The sequence below is a fragment of the Mesocricetus auratus genome, unplaced genomic scaffold, assembly GCF_017639785.1.
Source record: "Mesocricetus auratus isolate SY011 unplaced genomic scaffold, BCM_Maur_2.0 Super-Scaffold_100010, whole genome shotgun sequence".
Classification (NCBI taxonomy): Eukaryota; Metazoa; Chordata; class Mammalia; order Rodentia; family Cricetidae; genus Mesocricetus; species Mesocricetus auratus.
The window spans coordinates 82,778,754-82,793,308 of NW_024429194.1; the positions used below are offsets into that span (position 1 = coordinate 82,778,754).

Consider the following 14,555-nt stretch of genomic DNA (forward strand, 5'->3'; position numbering starts at 1 on the left):
AGTGTTGTCTTCTCATATGAACCTCACAGGAGTTAACTAGGTCATGCAGCTGGAAAGGGACAGGCTGGAGTGGCCCCGTTATCTACCTCTTCTGCCCCACAGGGGAAACAAGCATTTCTGATGGGAAAACCTCTCCAGCCCTCGTCCCAAATACTTCTTATCCCCCTTACTTTTCCTGAATGACGGTTGGGATGCAGGCTACTCTGGGCTCTTCCATAAAGCCTCCCCAGCACCTGGCTTCCCTTTGCTATCCTGGCCAGTAGAAAGACCAGCCTCCAATGAAGTAGTTTAGAGCTTGGCAGAGGATTCAGACATCATCAAATTTATTTTACCAATGAAGGCACAGCACAGGGAAGGGAGAGAGTAGGCCAGGGTCAAGTCAGGCTAAGACTCAGGTCTCATGAGCACTGTCAGTAAGAGGAAGAGTGTACTTGAAGGGGAAGATTCTGGGATGGTGGGTGTCTCCATGCCTTTAAGAGATACATTTTGGCTTGGCTAGATCAAAGAGGTAGAGCTATAATTTCAACAGAGCTAAGGCAGCCACCTGCCTTGGGATTCATACAAACCAGGGTGCTCTCTGAGGGCTTAACTCCTTCCACAGCTTTCTGCCCTGTGGCCACAGGACTCTGCTTGAACCCTGGACTGGGAAGCCCACTGTTTGATCAATCCAGCTCACAGTAGCCCCATTACAAAGCACAGCCTCCTGTAACCTCTTCCTACAGCCTCTCCCCACACACAGGCTGTGTATCTTTTAGCAGTAGAGACAAGTTGATTGTCCCCTGAACCAACTCAATGACTGTCCCCAGTTATCTGAGAATAGAGATCATGTTCTTTTAAGGTCTCCTTGAAATAAAACACCCTCTCAGGACACTTCTGGGTCCCCTTTCCAAACTGATCCCTCATTAAGGGCAGTAGTGAGGGAAGAGGAGGCCTGAACCCGGCTCTTGCTTCTGTGCAATGCAGAGGCCTGGGCTCCCTCCTGATAAGGCAGAAGCATACTCCAGGCTGGTCCTGACATCTCTAGAAGCTACTAGTGCCCTTACAGCCTCCTCATCAGCCTTGGTGAGGCCAATGGATTTGCTGGCTTTTAGTGTTGCTCTGCACAGAGCTGAAATGGTAATAGGCAGCCCAAGAATGAGGTCAGCTGCAAGCATGGCACCTTCACCTGTAAGTCAGAGCCAGGTTCTGCTGCTTCCTCACAAAGCACAGCAGCCAGCCTGCAGCCCTTATTCACCAAGATGATCCAGACCAGGAGCCCCTTCAGCCAGCCTCCCCCAACATCTTCCCTGCAAGCTCCTCTCAAGGCTCCCTCGGTGTGCCCTAAGATCCCAGAGGCTCAGTCTTTTCGGCCAACGCTCAGACCCAGCAAACAAAGTCCCCATCTGGAAGTGGCTGGTGCCACAGCCCACAGTTGTGCCTCTTCTGACTGTCCTCTTGCTGCTCTCTTATGCCCCAAACTGCTCCAGGGCTACAACTCAGACTGGGATCTTGAGATTCTTGGGCCTTTCCGGATCTCTTTCCTTTTCTCCTCCTTCTTCCGACGTTTTTCTTCTTCCCTCAAGGCCTTCTGGAAAGGGTCAGTGCTAGGAATGAACTGTTGAGATGAGCAGACTAGATTTAGTCTAGAGCAGCAAAGAGTTTCCTCTGAGCTAAATCATGGAATGTAAGATAAGAAGCTTCGTGGAGAAGGCCCTACCCTCAGGGAGTCCCAGACAGGGAATCAGATGAAAGGGCTCAGGGAAACCTCTGGCTAGATCTTGAGATAATCAGGAGCTTGACAGGCAGATAAGGAGACAGATGCCAACCAAGGTGTGAACTAGAAAACAAATACTCTCTTCCAGGAAGAGGGAGCAGTGTAGCTCTTGGAATACCTTCCTGACACCTTCAGGAGGGAAGCAAGCTAGGAGTCCTAGACTACAGGTGCTGCCTCTAGCAAATGAGGAACAGTACCCAGGAAGGAGCAAACAGGCAGAACGGATCAGAAGTCAAAGAGGGGAATGCCAGGCAGGCAGAGATGGGAGAGAACAAGGATTTGAGGACAACTTCAACCTCAAGGTCACAACTCTTCTCATTTCATCCTTTCCAGAAGCTAACCCATAGCTTCTGTTGGTCTCTGCGGCTAATTAACTATCAAACCTGAATTGCTGTGTCTATTTGTCTCTGTAACTGATGGATGGTTTCCATGACTACACTCCTGCAGGCCTTTGCACATGCTGTGGCCTAGGCCCAGAATGCCCTTTCCAGCTCTGTCTGCTTTGTCCCATTTGTTCCAGCTCTGCTACCACTGCCCTTGGGACCTCTTCCATGGCGGCCTCCTCACTGGCATCTGCCTCCTCACTGGCACCCTCTCTTCAACTTCGTACTAATTTATTCTTGTGTTTCTCCTTTGTGGTCACCTACTTTGTGCTATGTTTTATGAAGAAGGAATGTTGGTACTGGATGTGGTGTTCCACTATGTCCCAAGCACAGGGGCCCACAACAGCATTTGGTGTACATTTTTAACAAAATGAGTGAATAAAAGGGATCATTAGAATATACAACACAAAAGCATACACAACTCAGGTTGTGAAATATGTCCCTTTTATATAGTCTTAGGGCAAAACTGAGTGATCTAGGTAGGCGTTAAAAAACAAACTAAGAGTGCCACCTTGTGGCATAACCTACCTGCCTCTGGGAAAAGGAGGATGTTCCAAGAGTGGTCCAGAGACAGGAATGATGTGTTCAGGTCATTCAGCTAGTGGAATGCCCAATTAACGAGGACTAATCCAACCAGGTAGCCCACTCACCTCCCAGACAGCTGCCATTCTTGTCTCCTAAGAGAGTCTCTCACTGAGAGGTCCATGCTGAATACAAAAAAGTGGACAGACTGGGGACTATTTGTATATTATGTGTAAAGCCCTGGGTTCAAGCCCCAGTCTCGGGGGGGGCTATCAGGATCATTCCCAGCCAATGAAAAGGAAATTATGTTGCTCCTATGGTCATATCTAAGAGCATATTATGATAATGTTACACTAAATTTAGTCTGGAAGTTATCTGACTCAGCCTCCTGTGTGGCAGAAGCATATATGATTGCACAGTAAGAAGAGCCTACTTGAAGAAATTAAGCATCTCCCTAGGTTCCCCTTTATGGCAAAAAAGACTCTCTCCAAGGTCCTGAGCACCTCCGCATGCACTGACTGGGAATACCTAGAATCAAGGTCTTGCCCAGGGCTATTGATCAGGGTTATGATTAGAGCAAGTAGCCTGGAGGGGTGTACCACTGGGAAGAGGTAGCAGCTACTGTGATGGGGAAAGCCATATCCCTTACTCTTACTACATACAACAGGCACTGGCTCAACAGGAATCTCAGAGGTTCTGATAGATATAAATACTCAGGCATGGTCCACTGTGGTTCCACTAGGTTAAAAACTAGGGTGATGAACAGAAATGAGTAAATGTCGCTGGTGTGTCGATGAGTGATGACATATGCCTGTAATCCCAGCACTTGGGAGGTAAATGCCTGGGCTTCATGAGACACTATCTCAAAACAAATAAGGAAATAACAGAGAAACCCCAAGAAAACAGTCACAGGTCTGGTTGCTATCTTTTTTTTTTTTTTTTTTTTTTTTTTGGTTTTTTGAGACAGGGTTTCTCTGTAGCTTTGGAAGCTGTCCTGGAACTCACTTTGTAGACCAGACTGGCCTCGAACTCACAGAGATCCGCCTGCCTCTGCCTCCCGAGTGCTGGGATTAAAGGCATGCACCACCAACGCCCGGCATGGCTGCTATCTTTTAAAAGCCATGTATCTCAAGTTGGCCCTTGACTGGCTACTGGAAACCACAGTCTTAATCAGTAAGAGTAGATCACTGTTCTCAAACTGTCTGTGAAGTCTATATAGTTTGATAAGGTTCCTTCCAGCAGCTTGGCGTTTGGGTACTAGTTAGATACAGGGCACTCATATAACCAGCTCCCAGTAAAACCCGGGGCACTAGGTCTCTAGTGAGTCAACTAAGGAAGCTCACACACACTATAGCTTGTTGCTGGGAGAGTTAAATACATCTGTGACCACTGGGAGAGAATGCTGAAAGCCAGCTTCCCTGCATTTTTCCCCAAGTGTCAAGGCTGGTGTTAAATTCCAGTGCTCAAGTGATCATCCTAGTCACCCTTCCAAATAGCTGGGATCACATGTGTGCTGCCATGACAATTGGCCAACAGATCTCTATAACCTTGTAAGAACTCCTTTATCCCAATCACATCCGAACTTTCTGAAAGGTCTAGGTGAAAGAGGGGGTAACTAGAGAAAAGAGAAATTATAGGTATCAGGATGAGACACATGAATAATTCAGCAATGACTCAAGCACCTGGTAATGGCTTGAGATTCTAGAAAACATAGAGAATGATAAACAGTCCCTGGGTGTGTAATTCCTATCCACATGATGGGAATACTCACACTGACACAGTCAATACTGTGAACTAGTCTGTGTCCCACACCATCCTCAGAGTACCTATACACACACAAAGGATGGTGCAACCTTATTTCACTCTCACAAATAAACTATTTTTTATGCCCCCATCTCCCCCGCCACAGATAGGGCTTTTTTGTGAAACCCTAGCTGTTCTTGTACTCTAGTCAGGCTGGCTTTGAACTCAGAGATTCACCTGCCTCTGCCTCCAAGTACTGAAATGTGCCAACCACCGCTTGACTTTTCTTTTATTCCTAATACCTGAGAAGCTTGCATTATACCACACAGGCAACTGAGGCTAAAATTCTGCAGTTAAATACCTCAATGTACTGAAAGCCAAGCCAAACAATATACTGAAGACTTAAAGTGTTAAGTGGGACAGAAAGGGCCATGGGAATGTCTATCCATAGTGGATGACTGTTGCTATTGTGTCCTATAATTACCAACAAATGCATTCAATGAGATTGGCAGGTAAAAATCTAAATGTAACAGATAATGCATTGATAGTTCAAAATAAGACACACTAGTTCCCACAAGACTTAAGTCTTGGTTGAGTCAGGGACCCTGGAGAACATGGTAACTGCAGTCAGTTCTGTAGGTTGGCCTCACCCCAGTAATCAGAATAGCCAGGCATGGTGGCTCATGCCTGTAATCTCAGCACTCAAAAGGATGGGTAAGGCAGGAATGTGGAGAGTTTAAGGTCAACTGGAGTTACAGAGTAAGACTCAAAAATCAAGTCAACAATCAAAAACCAATACATCTGGCTGCAGCCTCAATAAATGACATGAAACAAACTGAATGGATTTGGTCATTGCCTCTCAGTGAGATTAATCTCAAGCAGTAGGCTATGGAACAGGCAATTTGCAATGGTGCTATGCACCTTCCTGTGTTCTTACTGAGCACACTAATAATGCAAAATCTGGTAAGTTCTCGTTTGATTAATTTTATTCTTGTTTTAAGGCATTTTCAGTCCAGGCTGGCCTCAAATTCACTATATAGCCAAGGTGGTCTCTTGCTCCAGCCTCCTAGTGCTTTGGGTTACAGGCAAGTACCAGCACACCTCCCTTCTAGCAACTTTAACCAGAACATTTTTCAGGACTATTTTTGTAGAGAGACTAATCTTGGAAGGATGGGGTATCTTTCCCTGGACAAAGCATAGTCCCGTTTAATTCACTGTGAAGAAAGATGGCAAACTTTCCAAGCACAGTGGTCTGCAGGTATAATGCAAACCCACTGCAAGCACAGCATCTGCCTGGCCTTCCCTGTAAAGACCTGAAGAACAAGGGTACACAAGAGGATGAGTCCAAAAGTCTAGTTGCTGCTTTTGCGGCATTGAAGAGCGTCTATGACCTGCTGGCACCTATAAACAGTAGCAGGCTACTTTGTCAGCCTGCAAGCAGGTACAACCTTAGACCCATCAGACTCCACACACTTTCTACAGTTGTCAGTCCTAGTTTCCTAGGCAAAGGAGAGGCCCTTCTGGCCCATCCTTCTTGACCCTGCCCTGCTCCCTCTGATCTCTTCCTCCCTGTATGTGTCACCATCTGTCTTCTCAAACTGCAGCTGTTAGCCCCCAGAGCCAAATTTAGAGCCCTAGATTAAAGGAGTGTGTAGGAGTGAGAACAGAAGCCCCAGTGTACCAGTATCAGAGGCTCAGAGCAGGGAAGAACATGATTTGACCTCACCTGGTCACCTTGACACTCACAACTTGGGGTACATATCATGCAATGAGATAAAGATGCACACAGCCTCAGGAATCACCCCAATCTCCATTCCACCCCCAGCTATGGCCCCCATTCAGGGAAGAACAATGACTTGTCAAAAAGCTTCAGTGACTTGAGTAATGGTTTCTGGACCAGTATTCATTGGATTGTCTGGTTCCAAGTTCAAAGCTCTCACAGACTACCCCCAGGCCTTAGCCCCTGCAGACCCAGCAGCTCACCTCTGTCCGGTCTATTTTAAATGGGTTCTGGAAGTCAGAGTCTTTCTCACTGATCCCCAGCTCCTGGGCCATCTGTGGATGAGAAAGCCAGGCATGCTCTTGGGCCTTCTGCTCCCTCATTACCAGAGAGCTATTCCCACCATGTAAGGACCTAAGCCCCAGACCCCAGGCAAATGTGGGACCCTCCAAGTCAGCACAGGATGCCTTGAATTAGGCCTCCATGAGCCAAAGTGCCCTGAAACACACAAACAAGGATAACTGACCAGGCCAACCACAGACAGATACAAGGCTCCCAGCCCTCTGACCAGTCCTTACCAGGTTGAGGATGGGTGAGTGAGGCCCCTGGTCAAAGACACCTGTCTGATTGCAGAAGCTGATGCCCCACCGGATTAGGAGGTTCCAGTTGGAATTATGGTCAAAATAGTAGTGTACAATCTTTGGGAATCGCAGCACCACATCACCAAAGAAGGCTGTGTTCTCTACCACATGGGAGAAAGCTGGCAAGAGAATCTTGGTGAGTCATCAGGGTAATTGCTCTTCTCTTGTCCACCCAGCTGGCCCCAGACCTCCTCCAGGAATGGAGGCATCACTAAACCCACCAGTCAGAGAAAGGTCGGCACCCATTGATCACAGACTGCTCACTGCATGTGCAGTATACTCTAGGCCTTATACCCATTGATGGACTTTAGAGCGAAAGACCACTGCTGCTCCTGTTTTACAGACTGTGTTGGTTAGGTGTTTGTTTTGTTGCTGGATTTTTTTTTCAACATGACATAAACTGGAATCATCTGGAAGAGGGAACCTCAATCAGAGTATTGCTTCCATAAGACCATAAGACTGGGCTGTGGACATATTCAGACTCAAAGCTTGCTGCATTGGGCACTCACAGCAGAGCATCAGACAATACAAAACCAGGGCTCGGGAGTTCAAGGTCATCCTTGGCTACAGAGTCATAGGGCCAACCTGAGCTACATAAAACTCTAGGTATTCCCCTTGTTTTGAATAAAAGATTGGTTTACTTTGTGAATCAGAGATGGGCATTGTTTTGTACAAAGATGCTCCAGCCAATGCAGCCAAGTATCTAGAGCCATGACTTGGCATTTGCAGTCTGTGAAAGGTCAGTTCTGTCAGGAGGGCCAGCAAGGTCAGAGTTGTAGTGTTTTTTGGGAGGTTTTGTTTTTTGTTTGTTTGATTAGTTGGTTGGTTTTTGGTTTTTTGAGACAGGGTTTCTCTGTGGCTTTGGAGGCTGTCCTGGAACTAGCTCTTGTAGACCAGGCTGGCCTCAAACTCACAGAGATCTGCCTGCTTCTGTCTCCCGAATGCTGGGATTAAAGGCATGCGCCACCACCACCCTTTTTTTTTTTAATACTCTTTCCATTTAATTTTATTTCTTTTTGCTCGGCAGGGCGTCCCTGAACTCTGATCCTTCCTCGACCCACCAAGTGCTGGGATTACAGGGGTGTGTACCTGATGGAGGATGTCCTTCTGTATGCTGTGAATATGTTTCTTTTATTGGTTGATGAATAAAGCTGTTTCAGCCAATGGAAAGGCAGGATTTAGCCAGGTGGGAAATCCAAACAGATAGAGAAAGGGAGTAGGTAGAGTCAAAGAGATGCCATGTAGCTGCCCAGGAAGCAAGAGGTCTAGGCATCACTGGTAAGTCAAGACCATGTGGAGATACACAGATTAATAGAAATGGGTTAATAATTGAGCTAGTCAATAAGAAGCCTGAGCCATTGACCAAACAGTTTATAATTTATGGAAGCTTCTGTGTGTTTATTTGGGACTAAATGGCTACAGGACTGGGCGAGACAGAAACTTCTGCCAACACACACCATAACTAAACTTAATTTTCTGTTAGGTGCTTACTCTTTCTCTCTTTCAGTAGTGTCTTGTGTAGCCAAAGACTAACCTAAAACTCAGTACGTAGCTCAGGCTGGCTTTGAATTCATGATTTTCCTTCTAAAAGTGAGGATTATAGGTGTGCAGCACCACTCCTGGCTTATTTTGAAATTGTCTACAACATAAAACTCCTTTACCCTGCTCTCTCTAATGTTATAGTCCTATGTCACTGTATCTAAACTGGGAAATTAACAGCAATACATTAACTTAGCTATAGATATTTGATATTTGAATTTGGTCAGTTTTCCCACCAATGTCCTTCATCTAATGAGGTGAACACATTAGAGTGTTCACTCTAATGACAGATAAGAATGAAGAGTAGCCATATCTTCACTTCTAGAGCAGAGAAGATCCACACAGCCCTGCCTAGCACTGGCTGGGCATCACAGGGAGGCAAGCAGAAGCCAACGATCTGCCAGGTTGGAATGTGGGCCGTGGACCCATGGACTTCAGAGTAATTTCGATGCTCAGAGAACTGAAGAGTCAGTTTGGTTCAGAGAGAGGAGCCAAGGCAAATAACATGTTCTCTTCCAAATGGAAAACAGAAGCAACTCAGAGGCATGAGGAGTGACCCCTATAAAAGTCATCATTCACACACTCCCTCCTCTCAGTGACTCTAAGAACTATTATTGCTAAAGTGTGACTGGTTAGGCCAGGCCTTTAATCCCAGCACTTGGAAGCCAGGGGCAGGCAGATTCTCAATAGATTTGAAACCAACCTGGTCTACATATCAAATTCTAGGATAGCCATGTTTCCATAGTGAGAAAAATAAAAATGATCTGATAGTAGGTGAGTGAGGAGGGGCTATTACTGAAGAGCAGTTCTTGCAGAGGGAACAAAGGGACATGAGACATCCCTTCATCTTACTTGTTTTTCTCATCTTGTCTGAAAAGAGACCTCAGGAGTTCCAGTTTTTCACTAGAGTAGCAAAGGTGCTGGCAGTCATTTCTCCTTCTAACAGGAACAATTCCTATTTGTCTTCCCAAAGTGACTGGCAGGCTCTGCCCTGGCCCTAGGCATGGTGACAGGCAGAGACTCTTCTCCGGCTCCCCTGTCCTAAGCACACGGCAGCATGAAGCAGCATGTGCTAAGCACAGAGAAACTGACTCCAGACCCGAGGTTTAGAGAACCATGACTAGGCCCTTATCCACCCTAAGCCAACTGCTCAAGTACCACAGGAGGATATTCCCAGGGGACAAATGATAAGAACAGAGAAGGACCAGCTGGAGAACCGGGATGGCAGGGAGCAAAGTGAAGTGTTGGAGAGAGCATACCATCCTTCAGCTTCTCGTCCTGGGGGAAGGGCCCATCTGGGAGCACATCCGCAGCAGTGAGCACTGTCCGGGAGTCCTCCAGCACCTGAAGGAACCCCATGTTGGCTAAGTGGCTTTGTGGAGACCTTCACACCCTAGTTCCAGCCCCAGTTACCTGACTCCCACTCCAACCCCCTCACTGAACATTATCCCCTCAGAGAACTCCTATTCATCCATCAGTGCACAAATCGGAGCCCTGTCCTGCTGTGAGCTTCTCTGCTCCCGGACACACCTTAAAGAGTCCCTTAAGCATGACATCAAGGATCTTGTACTGCTGGTGGATGTCGTTCAGCTGCGCCAGGTTCTTCAGCGCCAACAACTGCTCCCGCCGCTTCACCTCAAACATCTTCTTGTCTGAGCACCATTAAGTTAAGGCACTGGCAGAAAAGCCCGACCTGGACAATCCAATGGCCCTGACTCAGAGAGCCCCTTCCTAACCTGTGCCACTAAAAGCCTTGGATGGGAACAGATGGACTGTTAGGAAGTATGCATGTCCTGTAATGCACCATTTATCCAGATCTCAGAGACTCCACCCCCAGAAAAGAGCTGAAACCCAACACTCCAAGACCTGGCACGTCTCCTCCCATTCCGGTGTCTTCTTGTCATCTCTCACAATCACTCATTGTTCCAGGACCTCCAGCAATCTGCTTAAACTCTACCCTCAGCCTGAGATGCTCCCACAGCACAGTGTTTCTCCCAAGACCTCCTGTACCTCCCAGAGCCTCCACCACAGAGAACAAAGGCCATTCGTCTGGATGTTGTGGTTTAGACGAGAATGGCCCCCATGTGGATTCAGTTTGATGGACCCTTTAGGAAGGATTAGGAGGTAGAAGTATGACCTTGTTAGAGGTGTGTCACTGGAGATGGGCTCACACCTGGCCCAGTCTCTTTCTCTCTTTCTCCTGCCTATAGATCAGGGTATAAGCAGCTCTTAGGTACTGCTTCAGCACCATGACTGCCTGTCTGCTGCCATGCTCCCCATCGTGATGATCAAAGACTAACCCTCTGAAACTGTAAGCCAGCCTCAATCAAATGCAGCCTTGGTCATAGCTTCTCTTCACAGCAACAGAACAGTAACTAATACACATGCTTTCTCCTTCTAGCTCTGTGGATGTTTCAAAACCAGGAATGGTCTTGTCTCATCCTTGTGTTGCCAAGGTATGGTTCAGAGGACCAATGTCAAGATAAGCTAGTAATCCAACGTCCCAAAGGACCTGCCTGAGGTCTTACCAGTCAGACACTATACACGCACACTCACTATGCCTTTGCAAATCTGAGAGATGGACCTAAACTTCAGTTAACATACAGGAAACCGGCTCAGGAGAAAACTGACTTGCTCACAGTCTGGCTAGAGCTTGTCTCCTCCTCCCTCCCTTTCTTAGCAACTTTATCTGCTCATCCCAGGAATTCCCCCCAAGGAGTTATGGGCACTGAAAGATTTCATTTACCAGCCCTTCAAGGAGAGCTCATTCACCCCACCCAATCCCCAAAGAGATACAAATCTTGAGGCTTGGGTCCAGGGTGGTCTTTAGGGTGCCTGTGACCTCTGTGCCAGACAGCAGTAGGACAAAGGACACCAGGAACTGAAGAAGGTCCATATCTGAGACTCTGGAGCTGGAGAAGGAAAAACAAAGAAGGCGAATGAGCTCAGTGAAAAATCAACTTCCCCAGACACGGTCCAACCTCCAATACCAAGAACCCAGCCAGCTTCGGGAAGCCCTGGAGATCTAGTCAGGACTGGTGACAAGTGTATACACAAACAGGCCTATGGAATACAGAAGGAAGAGAGGAAGAGAGATCTTAGCAGTACTTACAGTAGACAGGGATGGACTGAGGCTAGAGCTCCAGGTTGGAGTCTTAACCACAGCTGCCTTTGTGACTGGGCAACTGTCTCAACTCTCTAAACCACAGCTTCCTTATCTGTAAAAGAGGTCTCTTTCCTGATACAGAGAGGCAGGTGTACATATATATAGTACTAGGGAGATGCTTAGGTTGGTAAAGTTGGAAACATGTTTGTGGTCCTAGAGTTGGAAACAGAATTATCCCTGGGACTTGCTGGCCAACTAGTCTGGCTGAATCTAGGAGCTCCAGGTCCAGTGAAAGACCCTGCCTCAACAAATAGGTAGAGAACAATTAAGGAAGATAGTTGATATTGGCTTCACATGCACACACAGAGGTGTACACACATGAACACATATACAATTTAAAAAGAAAATGCTAGAAGGAAACTGATCAGGTACAATAGGCAGGTGAACTTCCTTAAGTTTGAGACTAATCTAGGCTACATGGCAAGATATTGTCTAAAACTCCAAAATGGATAGAATGGGGGTGGAAGACGAAAGTCAAGGGAGGCCACAGATACCTAGTTTTACTAATGTGGGAATTGAGGGACAAAAATGAATGAATGAATGAAGTGACTGTTCAGAGCCTCACAGTTGTTCCTACACTGAGGCAAAATCCGACGTTCAATTCAGTGCACTGTCTCTTGTCTCTAAATAAGCAAAGGGCACCTCATATCAAAGCTTGCCACACCCCAGCCCCAGAGTTGGAGTTGCTCAGCCGTTAGGAGAACTCTGCCCGACTTAAATGGGACAGCTGACACCTAGGGAAGGACTCCAAGATCATCTAAGACTCCTCTCCTTCCCTTCACGTTGTAGGACCCAAGGTAGCGTGAACCAGGCCACAGCAAAACTTAGGTAAACAAGTTTACCAGACAAACTAAGATAACTCAAGCAGGACAAACGTGAGAAAGAAAGAAAGAAGCGGACTTGGGGACAGGTTTGGTTTTCTTTACTGTAACTCTACAATCCGGCCTCTAAACCTCGCTTCTGTCCCGAGCGTCCCCAGAGCTCTTCCAGGCTCAGCAAAAAACTCTGAACTCGTTTTGAAGAGTAGTGGGCAGCCGCTGGTTGGTTCCAAGCTTTGGGGCTTCGGAGGAGTTAGCGAGCCCTTTTAAAAGGTGTCCGAGTCTCGAAACCCGGACGCAGTGCGGGAAGCTCAGCACTCCCCTCCTAAGAAGCCCAGCACCCCCGCCACCACCTACCCGGGCCGGCGGCGCAAGGTGAGGGCAGCCCCTCGGCATGCAGCTCAACTGCCGGAAGCACCCAACTCCGGTGAAAGCGCAGAACTCCAGAGCACCTAGCCAGCCGCGCTAGATCGACCAGCGGCCGTCCCACCCACTGAGCTGCTCCGGACCAATGAGATAGGGCCGCGAACCGCTGCGCTCCGCTGACCTCACTTCCGGCCACGCCCCTGCTGGGTTCGGGTTCTTGTCGCTGCAGCTGTCAGCCCTGGCGCGGTCCTGGAGAAGTCGTCGCAGAACTTGGCGCAGCAGATCTTGTTTCTGGTCGAGTTGGAGGAAATTAAGTTGCGATGGGGCCTTTACCTTGCTTAAAGCGCGTCAGCAAACCCAGGCCCAAAACCCTGGCTGCCCGGGCGCTGTAAGTGCGGTGACTGATGTCTCATCTCAGTCTTTAAACCGCAGTTCACAAGCTCCAACGAACTTTTAAAGTAATTAGCAGACCCGTCGCGCGGAACGCAGGCACTCCCTGCTTGCCCCTCCAGTCCATTAATTTCAAAACCACAGTTCTCCATCTGTTCATACAGCTTCAGTTTTGCTCGGGGGTGGGGGATGGGGGTGTCAGGACAGCTAGGTCTAGGGAAAACAGGTGCAGTGACCATTTGGAGCGCAGAGGCCCAGGCTGGGCTGATACACAAACAGGTGTGCGCCAGCAGCCAGCGACGGTAGATGTGAATGACCACTTGCCCATGTGGGTATGGAAAAGGGCTTTGGGAGGGCTAACTTGAGGCAGATTTGCTCAGTGAGGCCGACTGAGGATTTGATTTTCTTTGTCTGAGATTTTTACCTCTTCCCATGACCACTGAGGTAAAGTGCCTCTCAGAGTTCCAACCACAAAACCCTTCTCTACCCTCCCAGCTCAGGGTCTCCTTCATGTTCTCTATGTACAACCATGAGGCACTCTGCACATGCTCCTTAAATGCTGTCAATCTCATCTCTCTCTCTCTCTCTCTCTCTCTCTCTCTCTCTCTCTCTCTCTCTCTCTCTCTCTCTCTCTCTCTCTCTGTCTCTGTCTCTGTCTCTCTCCATCCTTGTTGACGCCCAGTGTCCAACTGACTAGCTGAGGAACGAGTTCCAGAAAGATGAGTTCAGAATGAAAGCCCACACACGAATACGAATGCATTGTTTTATTTCCCAGTTCCATTTCCACAGTGGAGTATAATGGCTGAGGGATGAGGTTGTCATTTTTCCATCAACGATTGTCCTGAATTTGTCTACAGGTCTCAACTTCTGTTTCTGGGCCTTTATGTCCTTAAGGCTCAGTCTCTGATGTGGGACAGGGACACAGACACACCTCCAAGGCAGCTGGCATGAAACATGAGAGGAGCATAGAAAAGCAATAGAGCTAAGGGGGCAGGGAGGGAATATACCAGAACCCCAAAAGGGCAAGAATGGTCAGACAAGAGCATGGATGCAAGGCTCAGCAGTTAAGAGCACTGGCTGTTCTTCCAGAGGACTCAGGTTCAATGCCCAGCACACACATGGTGACTTACAACTGTCTGTAACTCCAGCTCCAGGGGATCTGATGCCCTCACATATACATACAGACATACAGGCAAAATCCCAATGCACATAAAATTAAAATGTTTTAAAAAGAGAATGGATGCTTCCAAAATTGGTGGCATGGATTCCAAAATTGGAACTAAGCAGTTGCTAATACATCGAACTGTTTCACGAAAGGAGAAACCAGTATGATGGGTTAGAAGTATTCCTCTTTCACACACAGAGACACTATAATGTGTCCAACCCATGACTACCTAGGGAATTCTGGTTACCAGGACAGCTAGGCTTTACAGATTTGCTCATCCCCCCCCAACACACACACACACTTTTCAAGACAGGGCTTCTCTGTGTAACAGCTCTGGCTGTCCTGGAAC

The 14,555-nt window shown here is 47.6% G+C and overlaps 2 protein-coding genes across 3 annotated transcripts in view; both read right to left on the reverse strand.

Annotated features, from left to right (window-relative positions):
• Window positions 1–306: 306 nt before the first annotated feature.
• Window positions 307–12,797, reverse strand: Ccdc134 (coiled-coil domain containing 134). The gene is made up of 7 exons (XM_005067030.4): window positions 12,643–12,797; window positions 11,098–11,213; window positions 9,832–9,953; window positions 9,561–9,645; window positions 6,700–6,881; window positions 6,385–6,456; window positions 307–1,594 (listed from the first exon to the last, which is right to left on the reverse strand). The coding sequence occupies exons 2-7, from the start codon at window positions 11,195–11,197 to the stop codon at window positions 1,469–1,471; spliced, it is 687 nt and encodes a 228-aa protein (XP_005067087.1). The 5' UTR covers window positions 11,198–11,213; window positions 12,643–12,797; the 3' UTR covers window positions 307–1,468.
• Window positions 12,798–13,790: 993 nt separating this feature from the next.
• Window positions 13,791–14,555, reverse strand: part of Mei1 (meiotic double-stranded break formation protein 1) — a 59,845-nt gene continuing 59,080 nt past the window's right edge. For both annotated transcript variants that reach the window (XM_040752729.1, XM_040752730.1), the window contains one exon: window positions 13,791–13,983. In XM_040752729.1, coding sequence (XP_040608663.1) covers window positions 13,938–13,983 — 46 coding nt within the window. In that variant the 3' untranslated portion in view covers window positions 13,791–13,937. The remainder of the gene's footprint in view (window positions 13,984–14,555) is intronic.